This window comes from Tachyglossus aculeatus, chromosome 21 (genome assembly GCF_015852505.1).
Source record: "Tachyglossus aculeatus isolate mTacAcu1 chromosome 21, mTacAcu1.pri, whole genome shotgun sequence".
In the NCBI taxonomy this organism is placed as follows: Eukaryota; Metazoa; Chordata; class Mammalia; order Monotremata; family Tachyglossidae; genus Tachyglossus; species Tachyglossus aculeatus.
This window is the reverse complement of record NC_052086.1, coordinates 71,481,480-71,509,278: the sequence shown is the minus strand read 5'-3', so window position 1 is coordinate 71,509,278 and position 27,799 is coordinate 71,481,480. Positions and strand designations below refer to the sequence as shown.

At 44.7% G+C, this 27,799-nt stretch overlaps 1 protein-coding gene across 1 annotated transcript; it reads left to right on the top strand.

The window, feature by feature from the left end:
- On the top strand, window positions 1-27,270 carry NTAN1 (N-terminal asparagine amidase). Its single transcript, XM_038763285.1, has 10 exons — window positions 1-76; window positions 14,574-14,676; window positions 14,757-14,822; window positions 16,705-16,813; window positions 18,871-18,944; window positions 20,099-20,152; window positions 24,317-24,370; window positions 25,426-25,523; window positions 26,594-26,707; window positions 26,936-27,270. Exons 1-10 carry the CDS (start codon window positions 8-10, stop codon window positions 27,143-27,145), a joined length of 951 nt encoding a protein of 316 aa, XP_038619213.1. The 5' UTR covers window positions 1-7; the 3' UTR covers window positions 27,146-27,270.
- Window positions 27,271-27,799: the final 529 nt, after the last annotated feature.

The following is a 27,799-nucleotide window of genomic DNA, read 5'->3' as shown; positions in this document are numbered from 1 at the left end:
CGGGGCGATGCCGCTGGTCCTGGAGGGCGGCGGCCCGGCACCGCTGGCAACCTGCGCTCGCCATCCTCGCCTGCGGGTAAGCCCGCACACTCTACGATAAAATCATCATCAAAGTCATTATCATTATTAGGACTAGTAAGATCTTATTGGGTACCAGCGGCCCTGCACGCTGTAACTTCTGCTATTCCTCTTCTTAATTATTATTTATTAAGCCCTTACCGAGTACCAGCAGCCCTGTAGGCTGTAACTTCTGTTATTCTTCTTATTTGTTAAGCTCTTACCGTATATCAGCAGCACTGTAGGCTGTAACTTCTGTTATTCTTCTTCTTATTATTATTTATTAAGTTCTTACCGTATACCAGCAGCACTGTAGGCTGTAACTTCTGTTGTTCTTATTATTTGTTAAGCACTTACAGCCTACAGTGCTGCTGGTATATGGTAACTTCTGTTATTCTTCTTCTTATTGTTATTTATTAAGTTCTTACCGTATACCAGCGGCCCTATAGGCTGTAACGTCTGTTATTCTTCTTATTTATTAAGCTCTTACCGTATACCAGCAGCACTGTAGGCTGTAACTTCTGTTATTATTGTTTATTAAGCTGTTACCGTATACCAGCGGCACTGTAGGCTGCAACTTCTGTTATTCTTATTCTTATTTATTAAGCTCTTACCATATACCAGCGGCACTGTAGGCTGTAACTTCTGTTGTTCTTCTTCTTATTATTATTTATTAAGTACTTACCGTATACCAGTGGCCCTGTAGGCTGTAACTTCTGTTATTATTATTATTATTATTAAGTTCTTACTGTATACCAGCAGCACTGTAGGCTGTAACTTCTGTTATTCTTATTATTTGTTAAGCACTTACAGCCTACAGTGCTGCTGGTATATGGTAACTTCTGTTATTCTTCTTATTATTATTTATTTAGTTCTTACCGTATACCAGCGGCCCTATAGGCTGTAACTTCTGTTATTCTTACTTATTAAGCTCTTACCGTATACCAGCAACACTGTAGGCTGTAACTTCTGTTATTCTTATTATTGTTTATTAAGCTCTTACCGTATAGCAGCAGCACTGTAGGCTGCAACTTCTGTTATTCTTATTCTTATTTATTAAGCTCTTACCATATACCAGCGGCACTGTAGGCTGTAACTTCTGTTATTCTTCTTCTTATTATTATTATTTATTAAGTACTTACCGTATACCAGTGGCCCTGTAGGCTGTAACTTCTGTTATTATTATTATTATTATTAAGTTCTTACTGTATACCAGCAGCACTGTAGGCTGTAACTTCTGTTATTCTTATTATTTGTTCAGCACTTACAGCCTACAGTGCTGCTGGTATATGGTAACTTCTGTTATTCTTCTTATTATTTATTAAGTTCTTACCATATACCAGCGGCCCTATAGGCTGTAACTTCTGTTATTCTTCTTATTAAGCTCTTACCATATACCAGCAACACTGTAGGCTGTAACTTCTGTTATTCTTATTATTGTTTATTAAGCTCTTACCGTATACCAGTGGCCCTGTAAGCTGCAGCTTCTGTTATTCTTCTTCTTATTATTATTTATTAAGTTCTTACCATATACCAGTGGCCCTGTAGGCTGTAACTTCTGTTATTCTTATTCTTATTTATTAAGCTCTTACCGTATACCAGCAGCACTGTAGGCTGTAACTTCTGTTATTCTTCTTCTTATTATTTATTAAGTTCTTACCGTATACCAGTGGCCCTGTAAGCTGCAACTTCTGTTATTCTTATTAATTAAGCTCTTACCGTATAGCAACAGCACTGTAAGCTGTAACTTCTGTTATTCTTCTTCTTATTGTTTATTAAGCTCTTACCGTATACCAGCGGCCCTGTAGGCTGCAACTTCTGTTATTCTTATTCTTATTTATTAAGCTCTTACCATATACCAGCAGCACTGTAGGCTGTAACTTCTGTTATTCTTCTTATTATTATTTATTAAGTTCTTACCGTATACCAGTGGCCCTGTAGGCTGCAACTTCTGTTATTCTTCTTCTTATTTAGTAAGCTCTTACCTTATACCAGCAGCACTGTAGGCTGTAACTTCTGTTATTCTTCTTCTTCTTCTTCTTATTATTTATTCTTACCGTATACCAGCGGCCCTGTAGGCTGCAACTTCTGTTATTCCTCTTCTTATTTATTAAGCTCTTACTGTATACCAGCAGCACTGTAGGCTGCAACTTCTGTTATTCTTTTTATTATTATTATTATTTATTAAGCTCTTATCATATACCAGCGGCCCTGTAGGCTGTAACTTCTGTTATTCTTATTCTTATTATTGTTATTATTATTTATTAAGCTGTTACCATATACCAGCAGCACTGTAGGCTGTAACTTTTGTTATTCTTATTCTTCTTATTATTTATTAAGCTCTTACCATATACCAGCGGCCCTGTAGGCTGTAACTTCTGTTATTCTTCTTATTTACTAAGCTCTTACCGTATACCAGCAGCACTGTAGGCTGTAACTTCTGTTATTCTTTTTATTTATTAAGCTCTTACCGTACACCAGTGGCTCTGTAGGGTGTAACTTCTGTTATTCTTATTCTTATTTATTAAGCTCTTACCATATACCAGTGGCCCTGTACGCTGTATCTTCTGTTCTTGTTCTTCTTCTTCTTCTTCCTCTTCTTCTTTTTCTCCTTCCTTCTTCTTTCTTCTTCTTCTTCTTCTTTTCTCTCACCGTACACCAGCGGCCCTGTAGGCTGTAACTTCTGTTATTCTTCTTCTTATTGTTATTATTATTTATTAAGCTCTTACCAGATACCAGCAGCCCTGTAGGCTGTAACTTCTGATATTCTGATTCTTATTATTGTTATTATTATTTATTAAGCTCTTACTGTGTACCAGCAGCACTGAAGGCTGTAAGCTTTCTTCTTCTCCTCCTCCTTATTATTAGTATTGATAAGCTCTTACTGTGTAGCAGCAGCACTGTAGGCTGTAACCTTTATTATTATTATTATTGTTAAGCTATTACTGTGTAGCAGCAGCATTGTAGGCTGTAACCTTTATTATTATTATTGGGAAGCTATTACTGTGTAGCAGCAGCACTGTAGGCTGTAACCTCTATTATTATTATTATGATCTTACTGTGTACCGGCAGCACTGTAGGCTGTAGCCTCTATTATCATTATTATTCATTATTATTATTAAGCTCTTACTGTATACCAGCAGCACTGTAGGCTGTAACCTCTATCATTATTATTATTATTATCATTCATTATTAGTATTATTATTATTAAGCTCTTACTGTGTACCAGCAGCACTGTAAGCTGTCATCTCTATTATTATTACTATTATTAATATTATTATTAAGCTCTTACTGTGTACCAGCAGCACTGTAGGCTGTAACCTCTATTATTATTATTAATCATCATTATTATTAAGCTCTTACTGTGTGCCAGCAGCACTGTAGGCCATAACCTCTATTATCATTATTAATCATCATTATTATTAAGCTCTTACTGTGTACCAGCAGCACTGTAGGCTGTAACCTTTATTAATATTATTATCATTCATTATTAGCATTATTATTATTAAGCTCTTACTGTGTACCAGCTGTACTGTAAGCTGTCATTTTTATTATTATTACTATTATTAATATTATTATTAAGCTCTTACTGTGTACCAACAGCTCTGTAGGCTGTAACCTTTATTATTGTTATTATTAAGCTATTACTGTGTAGCAGCAGCATTGTAGGCTGTAACCTTTATTATTATTATTATTGGGAAGCTATTACTGTGTAGCACCAGCACTGTAGGCTGTAAGCTCTATTATTATTATTATGATCTTACTGTGTACCGGCAGCACTGTAGGCTGTAGCCTCTACTATCATTATTATTATTATTAAGCTCTTACTGTGTAGCAGCAGCACTGTAGGCTGTAACCTCTATTATTATTATTATTATCATTCATTATTAGTATTATTATTATTAAGCTCTTACTGTGTACCAGCAGCACTGTAAGCTGTCATCTCTATTATTATTACTATTATTAATATTATTGAGCTCTTACTGTGTACCAGCAGCACTGTAGGCTGTAACCTCTATTATTATTATTAATCATCATTATTATTAAGCTCTTACTGTGCACCAGCAGCACTGTAGGCTGTAACCTCTATTATTATTATTATCATTCATTATTAGTATTATTATTATTAAGCTCTTACTGTGTACCAGCAGCACTGTAGGTGTAACCTCTATTATTATTATTAATCATCATTATTATTAAGCTCTTACTGTGTGCCAGCAGCACTGTAGGCTGTAACCTCTATTATTATTATTAATCATCATTATTATTATTAAGCTCTTACTGTGTAGGCCGTAACCTTTATTATTATTATTAATCATCATTATTATTAGGCTCTTACTGTGTACCAGCAGCACTGTAAGTTGTAACATCTATTATTATTAATTATTATTATTATTATTAAGCTCTTACTGTGTACCAGCAGCCCTGTAGGCTGTAACTTTTATTATTATTAAGTTCTGACTGTGTAAAAGCAAGACTGTAGGCTGTAATGTGTATTATTATTATTATTATTATTGTAGTATTCGTTAAGCACTTACTGTGTGTCAGGCACTGTTCTAAGCGCTGGGGTGGACACAAGCCCATGGGTTGGACACAGTCCCTGTCTCATTCATTTATTCATTCATTCATTCAATCAATTGTATTTATTGAGCGCTTACTGTGTGCAGAGCACTGTACTAAGCGCTTGGGAAGTCCAAGCTGGCAACATCTAGAGACGGTCCCTACCCAACAGTGGGCTCACAGTCTAGAAGGGGGAGTCTCACGTGGGGCTCACACGGTCTCAATCCCCATTTTACAGAGGAGGGAAATGAGGCCCAGAGAAGTGAAGTGAGTCGCCCAAGGTCACACAGCAGATAAGCACACGGATTAGAACCCGTGACCTTCTGACTCCCAAGCCTGGGCTCTAACCACTGCTTCTCGGCTAGGGACTGTGTCTGTTGATTGTTGTGGTGCCCTCTCCCAAGCGCTTAGTTTAGTGTTCTGCACTCAGGGAGCGCTTAATAAATACAGTTAACCCACTGACCGTCAAGGCGTGGCAGGCGACAAAATGAAATGTGCTGAGGAATAAGCATGTGAGCTTGTTGTGGGCAGGAGAAGCGTTGACCAACTCTGTTGGACTGGACTGTCCCAACCACTTAGTAGTAATAATAATAATAATAATAATAATAATGACATTTATTAAGCGCTTACTATGTGCCAAGCACTGTTCTAAGCGCTGGAGAGGTTACAAGCAGGTTGTCCCACGGGGGGCTCACAATCTTAATCCCCATTTTCCAGATGAGGTCACTGAGGCCCAGAGAAGTGACGTGACTTGCCCCAAGTCACCCAGCTGACAAGTGGCGGAGCCGGGATTTGAACCCACGACCTCTGACTCCAAAGTCCGTGCTCTTTCCACCGAGCCACGCTGCTTCTCTAATGATAATATTATATGATAATACATGATGATAATAATAATGATAGCATTTATTAAGGGCTTACTATGTGCAGAGCACTGTTCTAAGCGCTCAGTACAGTGCTCTGCACGTAGTAAACGGGGTGACCTAGTGGATAGAGCACGGGCCTGTGGGTCAGAAGGACCGGGGTTCCTATCTCAGCTCCGCCACCGGGTCTCCTGTGTGACCGTGGGCGAGAGAAGCAGCGTGGCTCAGTGGAAAGAGCGCGGGCTTTGGAGTCAGAGGTCATGGGTTCAAATCCCGGCTCCGCCACTTGCCAGCTGTGTGACTTCGGGCAAGTCACTTCACTTCTCTGGGCCTCAGTGACCTCGTCTGTAAAATGGGGATGAAGACTGTGAGCCCCAGGTGGGACAACCTGCATCCCCCCAGTGCTTAGAACAGTGCTTGGCACATAGTAAGCGCTTAACAAATGCCATTATTATTATTATTATTATTATTCACTTCTCCGTGTCTCAGTTCCCTTGTCCGTAAAATGAAGATTAAGACTGTGAGCCCCACGTAGCTTGTATCCACCCCAGCGTTTAGTATGGTGCCTCCTGTATCGGGCCTGCGAGTCAGAAGGTCATGGGTTCTAATCTAGACCCCGCCCGTGTCCGCCGTGTGACCTTGGGCAAGGCACTTCCCTTCCCTGGGCCTCAGTGACCTCATCTGTAAAATGGGGATTGAGACTATGAGCCCCAAGTAGTAGGACTCTGCGTGCTCTGCACACAGTAAGCGCTCAGTAAATACGATTGAATGAATGACAGGGACTGGGTCCACTGTGATCTGCTTGTATCCACCCCAGCGCTTAGTACAGTGCCTGGCACACAGTAAATGCTTAACAAATGCCACAATTATTAAATATATTATTATTATGAATACAGAGGAAGCTTTTAACAAATAGCCTCTTTAAAAGCACCCAATAAATACCATCAATTGGCACCCCGTGCCCATCCTGGTGATGGCACTCCGATGACCCCACTCCCTCTCTCTGCCCTCCGGGCCTGGGTTGGGAGGTTTCCAATTTACAGGAGGTTGAAAGGCTCATCTGTTACACCTGTAAGCTCCTTCTGGGCAGGGGGAAAAGATCAATCAATCAATCAATCATATTTATTGAGCGCTTACTGTGTGCAGAGCACTGTACTAAGCACTTGGGAAGTACAAGTTGGCAACATATTGGGAAAATGTCCGCCAACTCTGTTGTACTCTCTCAAGAACTTAAATAGAAATACAGCGCTCTGCACGTATTCATCACCCCCCAGATACCATCAAAATTGGACCAAAATGATCATTCCACCAGACCCGTACTTAATAATAACGGTAATAATATCTGTGAAGTGCTTACAAGGGGCCAAAAGCTATTGTACTGAACGCTGGGGGACATACAAGGTAAGCAGGTTGGACATAATAATAATAATAATAATGGCATTTATTAAGCGCTTACTGTGTGCAAAGCACCGTTCTGTGCGCTGGGGAGGTTACAAGGCGATCAGGTTGTCCCACGTGGGGCTCACAGTCTTCATCCCCATTTTACAGATGAGGGAACTGAGGCCCAGTGAATCAATCAATCAACCGTATTTATTGAGCGCTTATTGTGTGCAGAGCACTGTACTAAACGCTTGGGAAGTACAAGTTGGCAACATATTGGGAAAATGACCGCCAACTCTGTTGTACACTCTCAAGAACTTAAATAGAAATACAGCGCTCTGCACGTATTGAACACCCCCCAAATACCATCAAAATTGGACCAAAATGATCATTCCACCAGACCCGTACTTAATAATAACGGTAATAATATCTGTGAAGTGCTTACAAGGGGCCAAATGCTATTGTACTGAACGCTGGGGGACATACAAGGTAAGCAGGTTGGACATCATAATAATAATAATGATGGCATTTATTAAGCGCTTACTATGTGCAAAGCACTGTTCTGAGCGCTGGGGAGGTTACAAGGCGATCAGGTTGTCCCACGTGGGGCTCGCAGTCTTCATCCCCATTTTACAGATGAGGGAACTGAGGCCCAGAGAATGTGTGTGTAGAGCACTGGGAAAGTACAGTATAACAATAAGCAGACATATTCCTTTTAGACTGTGAGCCCACTGTTGGGTAGGGACTGTCTTTATATGTTGCCAACTTGTACTTCCCAAGCGCTTAGTACAGTGCTCTGCACACAGTAAGCGCTCAATAAATACGATTGATTGATTCCCTGCCCACAACGAGCTGACAGGCCAGCCCATAGCACAGTGTTTGGTACATAATAAGTACGGAAGCGGTTCCACAGTTATTTGGATCATTTAAAATATGAAAAAATAATGATTCTCTCCGCTTCTTATCTTTGGCTTCAACTTCCAGACTGTGAGCCCACTGTTGGGTAGGGACCGTCTCTAGATGTTGCCAACTTGTCCTTCCCAAGCGCTTAGTACAGTGCTCTGCACACAGTAAGCGCTCAATAAATACGATTGAATGAATGAATCTGTAGCTCTACATGGATTATTCCCAAATCTGCCTTTCCAGTGGTGACCTTTCCCCCTCTCCGTAGTCTCGCAATTCTCCTTGCCTTCAGGACATCTCTACTTATTATTATAATAATAACAATAGTAGTTTTTAAGTGCTTACTTTGTGCCACACCCTGGAGTAGATACAGAGTAATCAGTTTGGGCACAGTCCCCTTGTCTAAGGGGAAGGGAGAACAGGCATTCCGTCTCTATTTTATAGATGATCGTATATATTTACTATTCTTGTACATATTTACTATTTATTTTGTTAATGCTGTGCAACTAGCTTTACTTCTATTTATTCTGATGACACCTGTCCACATGTTTTGTTGTCTGTCTCCCCCTTCTAGACTGCGAGCCCGTTGTTGGGTAGGGACCGTCTCTATATGTTGCCATCTTGGACTTCCCAAGCGCTTAGTACAGTGCTCTGCACACAGTAAGCGCTCAGTAAATACGATTGAATGAATGAATGACTGTCTCTATGTTGCCAACTTAGTACAGAGCACACAGCAAGCGCTCAATAAATACGATTGAATGAATGACTGTGAGCCCACTGTTGGGTAGGGACTGTCTCTATATGTTGCCAACTTGTACTTCCCAAGTGCTTAGTACAGTGCTCTGCACACAGGAAGCGCTCAATAAATACGATTGATTGATTGATTGAATGAATCAGCATCACCAATGGCATTTTTTGAGTGCTTTCTATGTGCAGAGAGCCCACTGTTGGGTAGGGACTGTCTCTATATTTTGCCAACTTGTACTTCCCAAGCGCTTAGTACAGTGCTCTGCGCACAGTAAGCGCTCAATAAATACGATTGATTGTTCTTAGTGCTTGGAAGAGTACAACAGAGTTGGTAGTCGTGTTCTTTCCCCACAACAAGCTTAACAGCGTAGGGGGGAGGCAGACAGACGTTAATCAATCAATCAATCGTATTTATTGAGCGCTTACTGTGTGCAGAGCACTGGACTAAGCGCTTGGGAAGAACAAGTTGGCAACATATAGAGACAGTCCCTAGCCAACAGTGGGCTCACAGTCTAAAAGGGGGAGACAGAAAACAAAACCAAACATCCTAACAAAATAAAATCAATCATCATCATCAATCGTATTTATTGAGCGCTTACTGTGTGCAGGGCACTGTACTAAGCGCTTGGGAAGGACAAGTTGGCAACATATAGGGAATAGATATGTACAAGTAAAATAAATAGAGTAATATGTACAAACATATATACATGTTAATGTAAAGAATTTGTAATATAATTTATAATGTACAATTTGTAGATCTGTACGTAAGCACTGTAGGGTTGAAGGTGGGGCGATCCCCAAAGGTCACAGATTCAAGTGCCTAGAAGACTCAAAAGGCAGAGGGAGATGAGGAAAAGAGGGCTTGGTTGGGGAAGGACTCTTATAATAATAATAATAATAATAATGGCATTTATTAAGCGCTTACTATGTGCAAAGCACTGTTCTAAGCGCTGGGGAGGTTACAAGGTGATCAGGTTGTCCCACGGGGGGCTCACAGTGTTAATACATTTTACAGATGAGGGAACTGAGGCTCAGAGAAGTGAAGTGACTGGCCCAAAGTCACACAGCAGACAAGTGGCGGAGCTTTGATCTCGATAAGGCTCTGAAAGTGGGGAGAGGGGTATTCCGGCATTTAGGTGGGAAGGGAGGGAGTTTCAGGCCAGGCGGAGGATGCGGGAAAGGGGTATTCCGGCATTTAGGTGGGAAGGGAGGGAGTTCCAGGCCAGGCGGAGGATGCGGGAAAGGGGTCGGTGGCAAGATCTGGGCACAGCGAGTGAGCTGGCTGGGCCGTCGGAGGAGATGAGGTTAGTCCAGTGCTCCGCACACACAGTAAGCGCTCAATAAATACGATTGAGTGAATGAATGAAAAAATGAGGGAGGCGAGGTAGGAGGGGGCCAGGTGACTGAGTGCTTTAAATTCAACGGGAAGGAGCTTCTGTCGGCTACGGAGCCAGATGGGCAACCGTCGGAGGGTCTTCAATGTTGGCAAATGTGGACTGAACGGTTTCTTTAGAAAAGTGATCCGTGCAGCAGAATGAAGTATGGACCGGACTGGGGAGAGACAAGGAGGCAGGGAGGTCACTGAGGAGGCGGATGAAGTCGTCAGCGTGGGAGAAGGAGAAGTGCGTGGATTCATGTGGTGGCAGTTGGGATGGGGATGATGTGAAGATAGAACTGATAAGGCATCGTGAGAGTTAATAATAATAATTTTGGTATTTGTTGAGCGATTACTATGTGCCAAGCACTGTTCTAAACGCTGGGGAGGATACAAGGTGATCGGGTTGTCCCCTGTGGGACTCACAGTCTTAATCCCCATTTTACAGATGAGGGCCATTAATAATAATAATAATAATAATAATGATGGCATTTATTAAGCGCTTACTATGTGCAAAGCTCTAGTCTAAGCGCTGGGGAGGTTACAAGGCTATCAGGTTGTCCCACAGGGGGTTCACAGTCTTCATCCCCATTTGACAGATGAGGTAACTGAGGCCCAGAGAAGCGAAGTGACTTGCCCAAAGTGACAGGCGGCGGAGCCGGGATTTGAACCCATGACCTCTGACTCCCAAGCCCGGGCTCTTTCCACTGAGCCACGTGGGCCGAATGAGAGAGATGAGTCGGTGACAACGCCAGAATTACGGGCTCGTGAGACGCGGAGGAGAGTGGTATTGTCTACAGTGACAGGAAAGTCGGGGAGTGCGGGGTTTGGGTCGGAAGAAAAGGAGCTATGTACAGATGAGAAAACTAAGGTCAGAATCAATCAATCATATTTATTGAGCGCTTACTGTGTGCAGAGCACTGTACTAAGCGCTTGGGAAGTACAAGTTGGCAACAGATAGAGACGGATAGAGAATCTGGTTGGGTGAGAGTTTTACAGAGAAACTGACTTTATAGTCGGAATTTGTTTTCTAAATCGGGATCTTTTGCAATGTAGATGCTCTAAAATTTTAATCACTGACTTATAATTCATGGAGCCTTATTATAGGATGTAAACATGGCATGACAAGTTGGTCGTTATGTGAATTATACTTTATTATATTTAAGTAACTTCCAAGTGCTGGCTGTAAAGCTCCTGTGACTCACCAGGAGGAAGAAAATCATAGTATAAGGGTTAGTGATAGAAATGCTTTAGTCTGTGTGTGTGTGTATACATATATATATATATATATATATATATATATAATATATAAGAGAGAGAGAGAGAGAGAGTGTGTGTTTGTGTGTGGTTAAACTCTTTGCCTGTTGAGGGAAGTGATGCCAAAAAAAATAGGCCCTGTTCATTCATTCAGTCATATTTATTGAGCACTTACTGTGTGCAGAGCACTCTACTAAGCGCTTGGGAAGTACAAGTTGGCAATGTAAAAATGTAGTTTTAGCTTGACCCCTTTGACAAAATATTGTAATTAATTTTTAACATCCATTGACTAGTGCCAGGAATGGGTAAAAATCACCCCTTGAAATCACTTCTGAAACAAGAATTTTGAATGAGTTTGTTTCACCTGCCTTAGTTTTTTTGTTATTTTTTTTTAAGTAGCCCTAAGAGACTTGAAGTCGCTGCTGTCTTTCGATGGTATTTTTTCAGCCAAGGCAAAGACAAGTAATTCCAAAAATGTTCCCAGGAGGGGCACCCCATGATATAACCGGATCACGGACCCTGAAATCGCGAGTGCCTCGGGAACGGTTGCATTGCAGCGTGGCTCAGTGGAAAGAGTCGGAGGTCACGGGTTCGAGTTCCGGCGCCGCCACTTGTCAGCTGTGTGACTTCGGGCCAGTCACTTAGCTTCTCTGGGCCTGTCACCTCATCTGTAAAATGAGGATGAAGACTGTGAGCCCCACATGGGACAATTTATTTATTTTATTTTGTTAGTATATTTGATTTTGTTCTCTGTCTCCCCCTTTTAGACTGTGAGCCCACTGTTGGGTAGGGACTGTCTCTATATGTTGCCAACTTGTACTTCCCAAGCGCTTAGTACAGGGCTGTGCACACCGTAAGCGCTCAATAAATACGATTGATGATGATGATAACCTGATCACCTTGTAACCTCCCCAGTGCTTAGAACTGTGCTTGGCACATAGTAAGCGCTTAGTAAATGCCATTATTATTATTATTATTATTACTATTATTATTTTCCCGTAGACTTGGGTGCACTCGGTTAGGTTCTGTCCCAGCGTTAGCCCTGACGTGGCGTCTGAGCATCGCAGGTAAGTCAGAGTGACTGTAAATCCTTCCCCGCCCCTTCTTGTTGCCTCCCACTCCCCTGTTCCCAGTAGCTTTCCAGCCCCCCGTCCCTCACCCTTTATCGTGACCCCTGGTGCTGCCATGAATTTCAAACCAAAGCTACAGTGCTCTGCCCACAGTAAGCGCTCAATAAATACGATTGAATGAATTTCAATCGTATTTATTGAGCGCTTACTGTGGGCAGAGCACTGTACTAAGCGCTTGGGAAGTACAAGTCGGCAACGTATAGAGACGGTCCCTACCCAACAGCGGGCTCACGGTCTAGAAGGGGGAGACGGACGACAAAACACGTGGACAGGTGTCAAGTCGACCGAACAAATAGAATTAAAGCTAGATGCACGTCGTTAACAAAATCAATAAAATAGTAAATATGTACAAGTCAAGCAGAGTAATAAGTCTGTACAAATCGCCCTCTCACCCTCCGAGCCGTGGCACCCCTTTCCCTCCATGCTGGCAGCATGCGCTTCCCTCACCGGCCTGTCCCGGGAACAAGAAAGGAGGAGCAGGTAGCCCTGGCTTGGACGCGGAACGGCGGCTCCTGGCCTCTTCCTGCTCCGGGAATCCCGTCATTCCCGGCCCGTTTCCGCAGCCAAGGCCAAGGAAGCGAGGCGAGGCCGACGGGAAGGGGAAGGAGGCCAGTCATGGCCCTCAGAAGCAAGAACAGCCCTTCTTCTCCTGCGGGAGTGGCCCTTGGCTCATTGTTTTCAGAAAACGAGGAGGGAAGACGGGGGAGAGATGTGGACAGCGGTGCCAGGGAAGCCAAGGAAAGCAGCAGGGTCCTGGCTAGGAAGTGGATTTCCCCACTGTCATTAGACATAACTTTGGGAATGGGATTCACCTGTGCAGGTCAATCAATCGATCCATCAATCAATCGTATTTATTGAGCGCTTCCTGTGTGCAGAGCACTGTACTAAGCGCTTGGGAAGTCCAAGTTGGCAACATATAGAGACAGTCCCTACCCAGCAGTGGGCTCACAGTCTAGAAGGGGGAGACAGAGAACAAAACCAAACGTACTAACAAAATAAAATAAATAGAATAGATATGTACAAGTAAAATAAATAGAGTAATAAATATGTACATACATATATACAGGTCAACAGATGGGGCAGGAAGTATCCCCGGGTTCCATGTCTCGTAGAGCGGTCGTAACCTGGGGAACGACAGGCCTGGTAAAATAATACACTCTTTTGCTATCAATAAGAATTAATATGCGTACACAAGTAGATCAGCCTCCAGCAATGGATATTTTTAACTCAAAGTCGAGTTTTTGCTCTTCTGTTGGTTTTCATCCTCATTCACTACGGTAACCTGGGGTATGATGGGCCTGGTAAAATAATACACTCTTTTGCTATCAATAAAAATTAATATGCATGCACAAGTAGATCAGCCTCCAGCAATAGATATTTTTAACTCAAAGTCGAGTTTTTCCTCTTCTGTTGGTTTTCATCCTCATTCACTACGGTAACCTGGGGTACGACGGGCCTGGTAAAATAATACACTCTTTTGCTATCAGTAAAAATTAATATGTGTACACAAGTAGATCAGCCTCCAACAATGGATATTTTTAACTCAAAGTCGAGTTTTTCCTCTTCTGTTGGTTTTCATCCCCATTCACTACGGCACGTCGTGGTGAGCGACCCTAGAATGAATTCGTAGATTTGCTTCTTCATTTTTGCAAGCCGTCCGGTCTCTTTATTTAGAAATAGAAGATCAAGGGTCTGGGCCCCTGACTCCTTTTGAAAATTCAGGGTTGTGAAGAACTTTGGGTTCACCTGAGACGATGAACTACAATGTTGAATCTCAGAACAGTCCTTGGCACATGGTAAGCGCTCAACAAATACCTTTATTAATATTATCTTCTAGACTGTAAGCTCATGTGGGCAGGAAAAGTGCTATGTCTCCCATTTCCCAAGCTCTTAGAACTGTGCTCTGCACATAGCGCGTGCGATAAATACTACTGATTGATTGATTTCCAGGGACTGAGAAGGAACTGAAATTTCTTTACTGCTCCAGGCATCATGCCGATGAAGCAATTTCATAGTTCCAGTCATCCCTTTAAATGTTTGTCCGGCACTATCTTCATCTTCGTCCTCATCAATGGTATTTATCCAGCGTTTACCGTGTACAGATCACTGTACTGAGCACTTGGGAGGGTACGGTGCAAAAGAGTCGATAGACGCATTCTCTCTTCACAGCAAGCTTGCAGTCGGCAGGCATTTTCTTGCTTCCTTTCTTCGGGAGACGCTAAAGCTTATGTCAGACCTTTTAACCATTCAAGGCCTTTCTAATTTGCACGATGTCATTATTTTTTTTTCCCTTCAATGAAACAGGAAGGAGCCCGCAAACTCACGAGTCAGCCTGTGCAGCGCGTGGGACCCCGGGGCCTCCTCTACGTACAACAGAGAGAGCTTGCGGTGACTTCCCCGAACGACGGTACGTTAAAAAAGCAGTGAATGTAACTCCCGGACCACAAAGCTGCCGGGTACCTTATTTTCTTTCTGTTTCTGACGCAGGCTCCGTCTCCGTTCTGGGTTCCGATGATGCCACCACTTGCCACATCGTGGTCCTGAGAGACACAGGTTTGGGAGAGGTCGGCGAGACCTGAACTCGCACGACCGCCCTGATTCTTTTGCTCAGGTTGAGGAGAAGGACAGGTTTTGGGGAAAGTGCCCGGGGCATAGTTGGGTGTATTTTTGTTTTTTTTTTTTAATGGTATTTATTAAGCGCTTGTTATGTGCCGTACACTGTACCAAGCTAAAGCCCCGCGTAGGACTGCCGTTCTGAATCCCCATTTTCCAGATGAGTGGCGGAGCTGGTCGCTTAGCCCGGTGAGTCGCTGCCTCATTCCTGGTTCCGTGCTTGAAGCGGACACGCTGTTTGTTTCAGATGAAGAAGAAAAAAGAGGGGCAGCATAGCCTGGTGGAAGGACACAAGTCCGGGGGTTTAATCCTGACTCTGCCACTTCGCTGCTGTGTAACCTTGGGCAAGTCACATAACTCCTCTGGGCCTCAATTTCCTCAACTGCAGAATGGGGATTCAATCCCGGTTCCCCCTCCTACTTAGAATGAACACCCCCCCCATGGGACAGGGACTCTGTCCAACCTAATTTGTATTTTCCCCAGGGCTTAGGATAGCGCTTGACACATAGTAAGTGCTTAACAAATAGCATAACAATAATGATGATTAGGAGGAAGAATGCTTTTCCCTCCAAGGTTACACAGAGAGAGAGAGTATGTGTCTGCTGAATCTTTGAGCGCCTCATATGAAAGATTGATTTTTCTAAGTTCTTCTCTGCCTGTGCTCCTCACTATCCTTGCCTTTCTATTTCCTTTCAAGAGAAGCATAGGCCTGGGAGTAAGAAGGACATGGGTTCTAATCCTGGCCCCTTCAGTTGGGCAAGTCACTAAGCTTCCCTGTGCCTCAGTTCCCTCATTTGTGAAATGGGGATCAAGATTGTGAATCCCATGTGGGACAGGGACTGTGTCCAATCTGATTAATTTGTATCTACCCCAGAGCTTAGAACGGTGCTTGGCACATAGTGCGTAACATACTATTACTAAAATGTTTGGCCCCATTGTCAAAATTCATTGCTTGGGAATTACAAACTGTCTGTTAATTTATGACTTTGATAGTCACCCCACCCTCAGCCCTACAACACTTAAATGCATATCCCTATACTTTATTCTAATATCTGTCTCCCCTCTCTAGACCGAAGGTCCTTAGTAAAGGTGGTAATAATAATAATGATGATGGCATTTAGTAAGCGCTTACTATGTACAAAGCACTGTTCTAAGCGCTACAAGGTGATCAGGTTGTCCCACAGGGGGCTCACAGTCTTAATCCCCATTTTCCAGATGAGGTCACTGAGGCACAGAGAAGTGAAGTGACTTGCCCACAGTCACACCGCTTACAGTTGGCAGAGCCGGGATAACAACTGCGGTATTTGTTAAGTGCTAACTGTGTGTCAGGCACCGTACTAAGCGCTGCGGTTGGTACAGATTGATTAGTCTGGACACAATTCCTGCCCCATGTGGGGCTGACAGTCGTAAGCAGGAGGGAAAACAGGTATTGAGTCCCCGTTTTACAGATGAGGAGACGGACACAGAGAAGTTAAGTGGCTTGCCCAGGGTCACACAGCAGACACGTGGCAGAGCCGGCCTCAGAACCCAGGTCCTTGGACTCTCTGGCCTGTATTTTTTTATCACTGTGCCACACTGCTTTTTGTGGGCAGGGATCGTGTCCACCAACTCCCGAGCTCTTAGTACAGGACTTTGCAAAGGAAATGCTTAATAGATGCCAGGGATTGAATAATTGGAAGGGGAGCCAAATGTGAGCAGGTTTAGGGGGCAGGGATAGGTTAGACTTGTCGACTTCTGCCTTTTCTGCCTTGTGAATTTCCGTGTGCTCTGCCGTTTTACGCTGTAGAGGTAACGTAAATGCTGTGTTTTCCCTGGGCTCCAGGGAGTGGGGCCACCTGCCTGGCCCACTGTGATGGCTCAGACACCAGAAGTGACGTCTCGCTCATGCTGAGAGTCTTAAAATCCGTACCGCACACGGGACAGAGTGGAAGGTGAGCCTCTCTGGGGGGAGGGAAACAGCTGCTTAAACACTAGCAATAAAATAATGAAGTGAATACCATGTGGATTCGTTCATTCAGTCGTATGTATTGAGCGCTTACTGTGTGCAGAGCACTGGACTGAGCCCTTGGGAAATACAAGTTGGCAACACATGGAGACGGGCCCTACCCAACAGCGGGCTCACAGTCTAGAAGGGGGAGAGAGAGAACAAAACAAAGCATATTGACAAAATAAAATAGACTATGTACAAATAAAATAAATGAATAGAGTAATAAATACGTACAAACACATCTACATATATACAGGTGCTGTGGGGAGGGGAAGGAGGTAAGGAGGGAGGGATGGGGAAGGGGGGAGAGGAAGGAGGGGGCTCATTCATTCATTCATTCAATCGTATTTATTCAATCGTATTTATTGAGCGCTTACTGTGTGCAGAGCACTGCGCTAAGCGCTTGGGAAGTACAAGTTGGCAACATATGTGGATGGGAAAAGAGAAGATTTGCTTTTCCAAATGGAGTTTAAAACTGCCCATAGTTCTCTCTTGTATCCTCCCCAGCGATCAACTACGATCAATACGATCAATGCGATCAACTGACTGATTCTCCATTAAAAAAGCAGGGACGCTCGCTCCATTTTTTTCTTTCTTTCTTTCTTTAGTTTCTATTGTGGGGCAGAGGACGCACCTCTCCTAGCATTTATATGTTGCGGGGGCATGGCCCGAGAATTCCTAGAATAATAATAATAACGATGGCGTTTATTAAGCGCTTACTATGTGCCAAGCACTGTTCTAAGCGCTGGGGAGGCTACAAGGTGTATCCTCCCCAGCGGTGTGGCCTAGTGAAAAGAGCACGGGCCCGGGAGTGGGAGGACCCGGGTTCTAATCACGTGTCTGCTCTGCGACCCCGGGCCGGTCACTTAACCTCTCCGGGCCTCAGTGTCCTCGGCTGTAAAATGGGTATTCAGTACCCGTTCTTCCTCCTGCTTAGACTGCGAGCCTCGTGTGGGATAGGGACTCTGTCCAACGCGCTTGACTTGTGTCAACCCCAGGGCTTGACACATAGTGAGCGCTTAACAAGTACCATAATTATTAGTATTTTTTTCAGTGAACATCAGAGATTTTGGTGCTTCTCACCTATAACAGTTCCGACGATTGTTTCGCCGCTTCATGAGAATGAGCGCCTGCCTGATTTGATCTTCCCAATCAATCATTACAGACCACAGTTGTTACAGTCGCATGGGGGGAGGTTAAAACTTTATTTGAAGTTAATCCAGAGCCCTGAGCTGAATTGACCACACTGACCACACTTGTTATAATAGGGCGTTTTTATGAAGCGAGTACAGTGTGCTGGATTCTCTTCAGAACGCGTACTACGTAGAGCTTCCTCCCAAGAAACTAGGACTAGACCAAAGCATTTCTATCACTAACCCTTTTTCTAGGATTCACTTCCTCCTGGCGAGCCGCAGGAGCTTTACAGCCAGCACTTGGAAGTTACTTAAATATAATAAAGCATAATTCACATAACGACCAACTTGTCATGCCATGTTTACATCCTATAATAAGGCCCCATGAATTATAAGTCAGTGATTAAAATTTTAGAGCATCTACGTTACAAAAGATCCCAATTTAGAAAATAAATTCCGACTGTAAAGTCAGTTTCTCTGTAAAACTCTCACCCAACCAGATTCTGACCTTAGTTTTCTCATCTGTACATAGCTCCTTTTCTTCCGGCCCAAACCCTGCACTTCCCCGACTTTCCTGTCACTGTAGACAATGCCACTCTCCCGGAGAATCCCCAATCTGGAGCTATCTTACTATCAGAAATGAGAAAGAAACCCGTTTTGGGTGGGTAAGCTGGGGTTATTCAGCGTTCCTCCTCTGGAACCCGAATTCCAATCACGCAAAAATTGGAATTGCATCCACCAGCCGTTGAACCACTACTGAGGCACTGGTTTTACGGAGGGGGTTTGGGGCTGAACTTGGAAGGACTTGCCAGGCTTTAGGTCCAGGATGTGTTTTAATTGCTGTTTTCTGTGGTTCCATCTTTCCTAGGCTGGAAGTGCATCTGATCGGAGGTTTCAATGATGACCGACAGCTGTCCCAAAAACTTACCTCTCAACTCCTGAGTAAGTTCAGTTTTTTTCCCCCACTCTCACGATAATAATGATGGCATTTGTTGAGCGCTTACTATGCGCCAGGCACTGCACTGAGCGCTGGGGTGGATACGAGCCAGTCAAGTGGACACAGTCCCTGTCCCACGTGGGGCTCATAGCCTCCATCCCCATTTTGCAGGTGAGGTAACTGAGGCACAGATCAGAACTACCCTCATTCATTCATTGTCGTGTTTGTTGAGCGCTTACTGTGTGCAGAGCACGGGACTAAGCGCTTGGGAAGTCCAAGTTGTACGTATTTACTATGCTATTTATTTTATTTTGTTAGTATGTTTTGTTTTGTCGTCTGTCTCCCCCTTCTAGACTGTGAGCCCGCTGTTGGGTAGGGACCGTCTCTAGATGTTGCCAGCTTGTACTTTCCAAGCGCTTAGTACGGTGCTCTGCACACAGGAAGCGCTCAATAAATGCGATTGAATGAATGAATGAAAAGTTGGCAACGTATAGAGACGGTCCCTACCCAACAGCGGGCTCACAGTCTAGACAGAGAACAAAACAAAACATGTTAACAGAATAAAATAAATATGTACAAGTAAAATAAATCAATAAATAGAGTAATAAATACGTACAAACATATGCACAGGTAAAGTACCCTCGGCACCAAGTTAGGAGCACTCATTTACAGGAATGCCGAGGAGTAGTATGATTTGCCTTGGGAAAGTTGCCGGAAGGCATATATACATTCCCCTGTAAACCTCGTTGTGCGCAGGGAATGTGTCTGTTGAATTGTTTTATTGCACTTTCCCGAGCACTTAATACAGTGCTCTGCACACAGTAAGCACTAAGTACAACTGACTTTTTGAGGATGAGAAAAGAGGTTTGGCGAGGAGTTTCTGCAGTAGGTGAAGGGGATGATACACTTCTGGGACAGTGAATTATTCTGTTGAGTAGAGTGGACCGATCTGCCATGCTGATGTGCATTTATTCTCCCCCTTTTAGACTGTGAGCCCACTGTTGGGTAGGGACTGTCGCTATATGTTGCAAATTTGTACTTCCCAAGCGCTTAGTACAGTGCTCTGCACATAGTAAGCGCTCAATAAATACAATTGATGATGATGATTTATTGCAGCAACCGTCGGTTTTATGTACTCAGTGGAAACCTCTAATTGCAGGTGAGTTGGACCAGCAGAAAGACGACATTCACCTAGTGACCTTTTGCACGACAGGTAAGTGCAGCGATGTTTTGGAGCCGTGTAGCCCTCAGAGGAATCCGACGCCTCATTTCCTTCCCCCAAAATGGGTGTTGGGCCTGATGTATCAATCAATCAATCAAATTTATTGAGCGCTGACTGTGTGCAGAGCACTGTACTAAGCGCTTGGGAAGTCCAAGTTGGCAACATATAGAGACAGACCCTACCCAACAGTGGGCTCACAGTCTAGAAGGGGGGCAGCAGGGGTATGTATGGAGCAGGGGTGGACGGATGACCTCCTTCCCCTCCCCACAGCACCCGTATATATGTTTGTACAGATTTATGACTCTATTTTACTTGTACATGTACACTATTCTACTTATTGTGTTAATGCGGTGCATCTAGCTTTATTTCTATTTGTTCTGATGACTTGACACCTGTCCACGTGTTTTGTTTTATTGTCTGTCTCCCCCTTTTAGACTGTGAGCCCGCTGTCGGGTAGGGACCGTCTCTATATGTTTCTGACTTGGACTTCCCAAGCGCTTAGTCCGGTGCTCTGCGCACAGTAAGCGCTCGATAAGTAGGATTGAATGAATGAATGGTAAACCCTGAGCCCAGTGGTGATTTCCTCGTTGGTTAATTATTGTCCTGTGTCATCATCATCAATCATATTTATTGAGCGCTTACTATGTGCAGAGCACTGTACTGAGCGCTTGGGAAGTACAAATTGGCAACATATACCACCCTCCCCTGGGCAGCAGCCCTGAGCCAATCAGCTGGTTTAATAACCAAGCACTTAGTACAGTGCTCTGCACACAGTAAGCGCGCAATAAATACAATTGATTGATTGATTAAAGGCTCTGCAGATGGCCCCTTTAAAGCATCAGCATCATCAATCGTATTTATTGAGCGCTTACTGTGTGCAGAGCACTGTACTCCTCCAGGAGGAGGAGGAGGAGTACTATCCTCTCAACTATTCACTGGACAGAGCGTTTGATTTTCCGCCCGAGGTCCTTTAGGTTTTTGCGAATGAACCCTTGTCAGCCTGCCTCTAGGCCTGTAGGAGATCAGTCAGTCAGTCGATCGTATTTGTTGCGCCCTTACTGTGTGGAGAGCGCTTTGTAACTGATAGACACGGTCCTCGCCCCCGACGACGGTAGGCCTGGGTCACCGAGGGGCCCGGGGGAAGTGCGTGCCGTGAGATTAGGTGTTTGGCCCAAGCCAGAAGGCGGAACGGGTCAGCAGGGTGTGACGGGGGGTCCAGAGTGGAGGTGGTAGGAGACCTCGTCCGTGGCTGGTCCATTATCCCCCACGTCGCCAATTAATGGAATTTAGTGAGCGCTTACTGTGTGCGGAACGCCGTACTGAGCACCTGGGAGAGCATTCATTCATTGTCGTATTTACTGAGCGCTTACTGTGTGCAGAGCACTGGACTGAGCGCTTGGGAAGTACAAGTCGGCAACATTCATTCATTCAGCCGCATTTATTGAGCGCTTACTGTGGGCAGAGCACTGGACTAAGCGCTTGGGAAGGACAAGTCGGCAACATTCATTCATTCAGTCACATTTATTGAGCGCTTAGGAAGTACAAGTCGGCGACATTCATTCGTTCAACCGCATTGATTGAGCACTTACTGTGTGCAGAGCACTGGACTAAGCACTTGGGAAGTACAAGTCGGCAACATTCATTCATTCAACCGCACTGATTGAGCGCTTACTGTGTGCAGAGCACTGGACTAAGCGCTTGGGAAGTACAAGTTGGCAACATTCATTCATTCAACCGCATTTATTGAGCGCTTACTGTGTGCAGAGCACTGGACTAAGCGCTTGGGAAGGACAAGTCGGCAACATTCATTCATTCAGTCGCATTTATTGAGCGCTTAGGAAGTCCAAGTCGGCGACATTCATTCATTCAACCGCATTTATTGAGCGCTTACTGTGTGCAGAGCACTGGACTAAGCGCTTGGGAAGTCCAAGTCGGCAACATTCATTCATTCAACCGCATTTATTGAGCGCTTACTGTGGGCAGAGCACTGGACTAAGCGCTTGAGAAGTGCAAGTTGGCAACATTCATTCAGTCGCATTTATTGAGCGCTTAGGAAGTCCAATTCGGCGACATTCATTCGTTCAACCGCATTTATTGAGCGCTTACTGTGTGCAGAGCCCTGGACTAAGCGCTTGGGAAGTCCAAGTTGGCAACAGATAGAGACGGTCCCTACCCAACAGTGGGCTCACAGTCTAGAAGGGGGACAGACAGACAACTAAACATATTAACATGATAAAATAAATAGAATATGTACAAATAAAATAGAGTAATAAATACGTACAAACATATGCACATACATACAGGTGCTGTGGGGAGGGGAAGGAGGTAAGGATGGGGAGAGGAAGGAGGGGGATCAGTCTGTACATACTTGTACATATCTATTTATTTTATTTTGTGAATGTTTTGTTTTGTTCTCTGTCTCCCCCTTCTAGACTGTGAGCCCACTGTTGGGCAGGGACCGTCTCTATATGTTGCCAGCTTGTACTTCCCAAGCGCTTAGTACAGTGCTGTGCACACAGTAAGCGCTCAATAAATACGATTGATTGATTGGGAAGGCTACAACACAGTAGCGGCAGTAGACACGTTCCTTGCCGTCAAGGAACTTACCTTCTAGTGGTGCTTTTATCTGGAGGCACTGAGGAGTGGTAAAACATCAGCATCAAAAGACTGGTGCTCCCCAAATCTCTACAGAACAGCGCTCGGCACATAGTGAGCGCTTAACAAATACCGTTATTATTATTATTATTACTAACACTTCCTCTTCCTGGCTTTACACTGAGCTAGAGGTGTCGGGTGGTGAAGCGTCACGGTCGAAACCATCTCGTCCTCTGCTGCTGCTCGGTCCGTTTATTGTTGTGTAGTACTCTCCGAAGCGCTCAGTACAGTGCCCTGCACAGTCAGTGCTCAGTAAATATGGTCGAAAGAAGGTACTCTGAGCCAACTTTCACCAGACCACTGGACACGCTGTGAAGTTATTGCATAGTGGCCGTATGTCAAGCAGCATTTAGGGTAGTTTAACCAGAGATATTTATGGGTTTTTTTTGTCTTAGCCCCTTTGCTCTATTTCTGTAGTGTGGCTCAGTGGAAGGAGCCCGGGCTTTGGAGCCAGAGGTCGTCGGTTCAGATCCCAGCTGTGTGACCTTGGGGAAGTCACTTCACTTCTCGGTAAAATGGGGAATTAAGACTGTGAGCCCCCCATGGGACAACTGTGTCCTCCCCAGCACTTAGAACAGTGCTTTGCACATAGTAAGCGCTTAACAAATGCCATCATTATTATTATTATTCAGCTTTCTTGCTTAGCCTTGCAAATCTCTATTAGAGACATCATTAAGTAGTCCTCATTCATTCATTCAGTCATATTTATTGAGCGCTTACTGTGTGCAGAGCACTGTGCTAAGTGCTTGGGAAGTCCAAGTTGGCAACATCTAGAGATGGTCCCTACCCGACAACCTGCTTCCCTCGTATCTACCTCAGACCTTAGAACAGTGCTTGGCGCATAGTAGGCGCTTCACAAGCACAGTGCTCTGAACCCAATAAGCGCTCAATAAATACGATTGAACGAATGAACGACGACTACTATTATAATTATTGACATTACGATGGTTATTTGAGGACGAGAGGCGGGACGTGCACTCCCCCCCGGCTCCGAAATGGATCCGTCAAGGTGAAATGCAGCCTTTTGGGCTCAGCTGCCCTCTGAAACAGGGTTCTTTTCAGATTTAGGCGTTTGAGTCGAGGCTGGCCTCTTGCGTGATCGGGCGTTTTGGCGTGATGTCAGTGTCCCCTGGGTGCAGAATTACAGGAAGGGTGATGCGGATGCGATCAGGTTCCAGGCAGCGACGCTCCGGCCTTCGAACCCGAACCCCGAGCGGAGAAAGACTCAAACGTCAGCCCCTGCGCGTCTCCCTGCTTTTCAGTCTGGAAGCAGACTGTGAGCCCACTGTTGGGTAGGGGCTGTCCCTATATGTTGCCAATTTGTCCTTCCCAAGCGCTTAGTACAGTGCTCTGCACATAGTAAGCGCTCAATAAATACGATTGATGATTTCACGTCCCTCCTGAACGGGGGGCGAACTCGACACGGCGGGCTCCAGGTTTTAAAAGCAGCTTCAGCCGCCCGAAGTGGCACTGTTTAATGACGTTTCTTTTTATTCCCAGAATTAAATGATCGCGAGGAAGGTGGGGACCACTTTCCAATCATTTATGGGATCGGTAAGTACCCTCTGACTTTTCTGGCGGGGCGGTTTGGGACCCAGAAGGGTGCTTTTTGGTCTAGCCTGGCTCCGGAAGATGGGAACCCACCGGACCGAGTCCTGCTGGAATGTCATTTCCCACCTGGAACCGTGTAGGATGGGAGCAGCGGTTCGGCCTGGTGGCCCTGGGACCTTTGGGGTTTGTTTGCAGGGGGCCTCAGCCCCCCAGTTTTGGTTTACAAGACAAGCCCGCCACGCCGTGAGTGTTATAATAATAATAATAATTGGCATTTGTTAAGCGCTTACTATGTGCAAAGCACTGTTCTAAGCGCTGGGGAGGATACAGGGTGATCAGGTTGTCCCACGTGGGGCTCACAGTCTTAATCCCCATTTTACAGATGAGGGAACTGAGGCCCAGAGAAATTAAGTGACTTGCCCAAGATCAAACAGCAGACATGTGGCAGAGCTGGGATTCGAACCCATGACCCCTGGCTCCCAAGCCCGTGCTCTTTCCACTGAGCCACGCTGCTTCCACGCTGCTTGTACTGCTCACTTTATATTTTTCCTCCTTACTTCACTTCTCTGTGCCTCAGTTCCCTCATCTGTAAAACGGGGATTAAGACCGTGAGCCCCCCGTGGGACAACCTGATCACCTTGTAACCTCCCCAGCGCTTACTGCTTTGCACGTAGTAAGCGCTTTATAAATGCCATTATTATTATTATCTCTCACTGCAGCAGTGACACCGATCTCCTAGGTTTACGAATCCTTTGTCGACCCCGTTATTTTTAAAATATCGGAACGTCCTAGTGGGAAGAGCACAGGCCTGGGAGCTCTGATCCCAGCTCTGCCACTTAGTTGCTGGCTGGGTGACGTTGGGCAAGTCACTGAGCTTTTTCTGTAAAATGGAGATTAAACACCTGCTCTCCCTCCTTCTTAGACTCTAAGCCCCACGTGGGATGGAGTCTGACCTAATTAACTTGCACCCACCCCGGCGCTTAGGACAGTGCGTAACGGGGGCCGTAATAATAATTCTTTTTCTTTCTCTTTCACTGCAAAAATCGGCACCAACGTAGGCGTCAGGGTGGAGAGCGGGGAGATTTTCAGAGCCTCGTTTCCGGAGAGGGGCCCAGAGGAGGACCTGCGCTCCGCCCGCTCTTTTTCTGGAGGACCCGTGAGTGAGAATTAAACGTTTTTTTCAAATGTTTCTAAATTAAATTTAGTGTGACTTACTTTTGACTTCATGCGTTACAGCAGGGTAATCATTCATTCAATCGTATTTATTGAGCACTTTCTGTACTAAGCGCTTGGGAAGGACGAGTCGGCAACATCTGGAGACGGTCCCTACCCAACAGCGGGCTCACAGTCTGGCCCGCGGCTGCCTGGGAGACCCAAAACTCTACTTAATGAGAACTGACAAGTGTTTGTGCATCCTCAAGGGTCTCTGAAGCAGTTCATGCGTAAGCTTGGAATTGTGCATGCTACAGAAAAAGGCCGTTACTCGGTGTGAGTCCGCGGTACCGTACTCAAAATAGAAAACTTGACATTATTAAGAAGCGACGTGGCTTGGCGGAAGGAGCACAGACCTGGGAAGCAGAGGATCTGGGTTCTAATCCCAATTCAGCCACCTGTCTACTGTATGAACTTGGGCCAGTCACTTGACTTCTCTGTGACTCATCTGTAAAATGGGGATTAAGACTGTGCGCCTCATGTGGAACAAGGACTGTGTCCAATCTGATTGTTGTACATTACGGCATATATGTTTGTACGTATTTATTACTCTATTTATTTTACTTGTACATATCTATTCTATTTATTTTGTTAATATGTTTTGTTCTCTGTCTCCCCCTTCTAGACTGTGAGCCCACTGTTGGGTAGGGGCCGTCTCTAGATGTTGCCAACTTGGACTTCTCAAGCGCTTAGTCCAGCGCTCTGCACACAGTAAGCGCTCAATAAATACGATTGATTGATTAGCGGGAACCTATCCCAGCACTTAGTACAATGCCTGGCACATAGTAAACCCCTAACAAATATGGTAAAAAAAAGCAGATTAATTAGTTACATTTAGGTGGCACTGACTCGCAGTTCAGCAAATGTAGCATACAGATCTTTTTATAGAAACTTCTCTGTCTGCGGCCCTGGAAGGTGCCACTGATGGTGAAATTTACTTGCATGTAATACTGTCAATGGAACCTCATTCTGACCCTGCCTATTTGAAACACTTGTACCTCTTTTTATGGCCAGATGATCAGCATTTACGACGCGAAGACGGAGCAACTCCGTATTGGACCTTATTTCTGGAATCCTTTTCTCAGTGTGGATTTTTGGCTGGAACAGGATGACAGACAACTATTAGAGGTAAGGTATGAGAACCTCTTTTTCCTCAATGGGTGAGTTTTTAGAAGAGCTTTGAGCAGACCATGTTCTGGCCCCCCAAGATGGGGACCTTCCCCCTTTTAAACGCGGTTAGGAGACAAGCAACTCCAACCCACCCCTGTGGACTCGTTCATTTGAATTTCAACATTCTTGGCATCGTGAAGATAAAGGAACTTAGCGAGGTTGATTTTTACTCTCCTTTTTTTTCAGGATTTTTCTACTTCTCCTTGCGCTGAGCCGCCCCACTTTGTGGCCCATATTAGGTCAACCATGACCTTCTTGAAGAAATACCCTTTTTCCTCTTCACTGTTTCCAGGAAACAAAGCCCTCCTCTACCAAAAAAACAAAGACGGCTTATGGGAGGCGGTCCCTGCCGCCGGGATCCCACTGGAGGCCGAACCAAAGAAAGCCCAGGCTTAGCGTGGCTCGCTGTGACAAAGGAAACCAATTCCAGGTTGGGCAGGAATCTGCTCTTGGCAAATCGTAAGGGCCACGGCCCTCTCTGGCTTTCAGCTCCTTTTCAAAATAAAATAGGTTGGCACAGGTATGTGGTTTTGTACTTCTTCCACTTGATAAAAAGATGAGCGTTATTTTTCTCAGGAGATGGAATTTGCAGAAGGGGAGAGACCAGGTATTCTTTTTTCCGGTCTTTAAGCTTGTACTACTGTTCAGCTGTAGCGCGAAACAAATCTGCCGTGTAAACAAGAAGTTTTACGTTGCACTCATCCTCTTTGAAATGTCCCCACTGATTTCAGTTCCTTGCAAGACGGAGAAAAGTTTATCTAGGCTGTTCTTCAAATGACTGAAGTACTTTTGGGTACGGCAGTCAGAAGAAGATGGGCATCCAGTGCTTAAGCGCTTAATAAATGCCATCATTATTATTATTATTATCCAACTTGCTGAAAAAGGAAGTGAGTTAGGGCTTGTGCATTCGGTATTGAGAACCCGAAGGTCGGGATGTAAGCAGTATATTTTGGAATCTTTTATGCTGGAAGTTTTTTCCAAAAGTAACTAAAATGTGTCCGAAAGACTGTGAACCCACTGCTGGGTAGGGACCGTCTCTATATGTTGCCA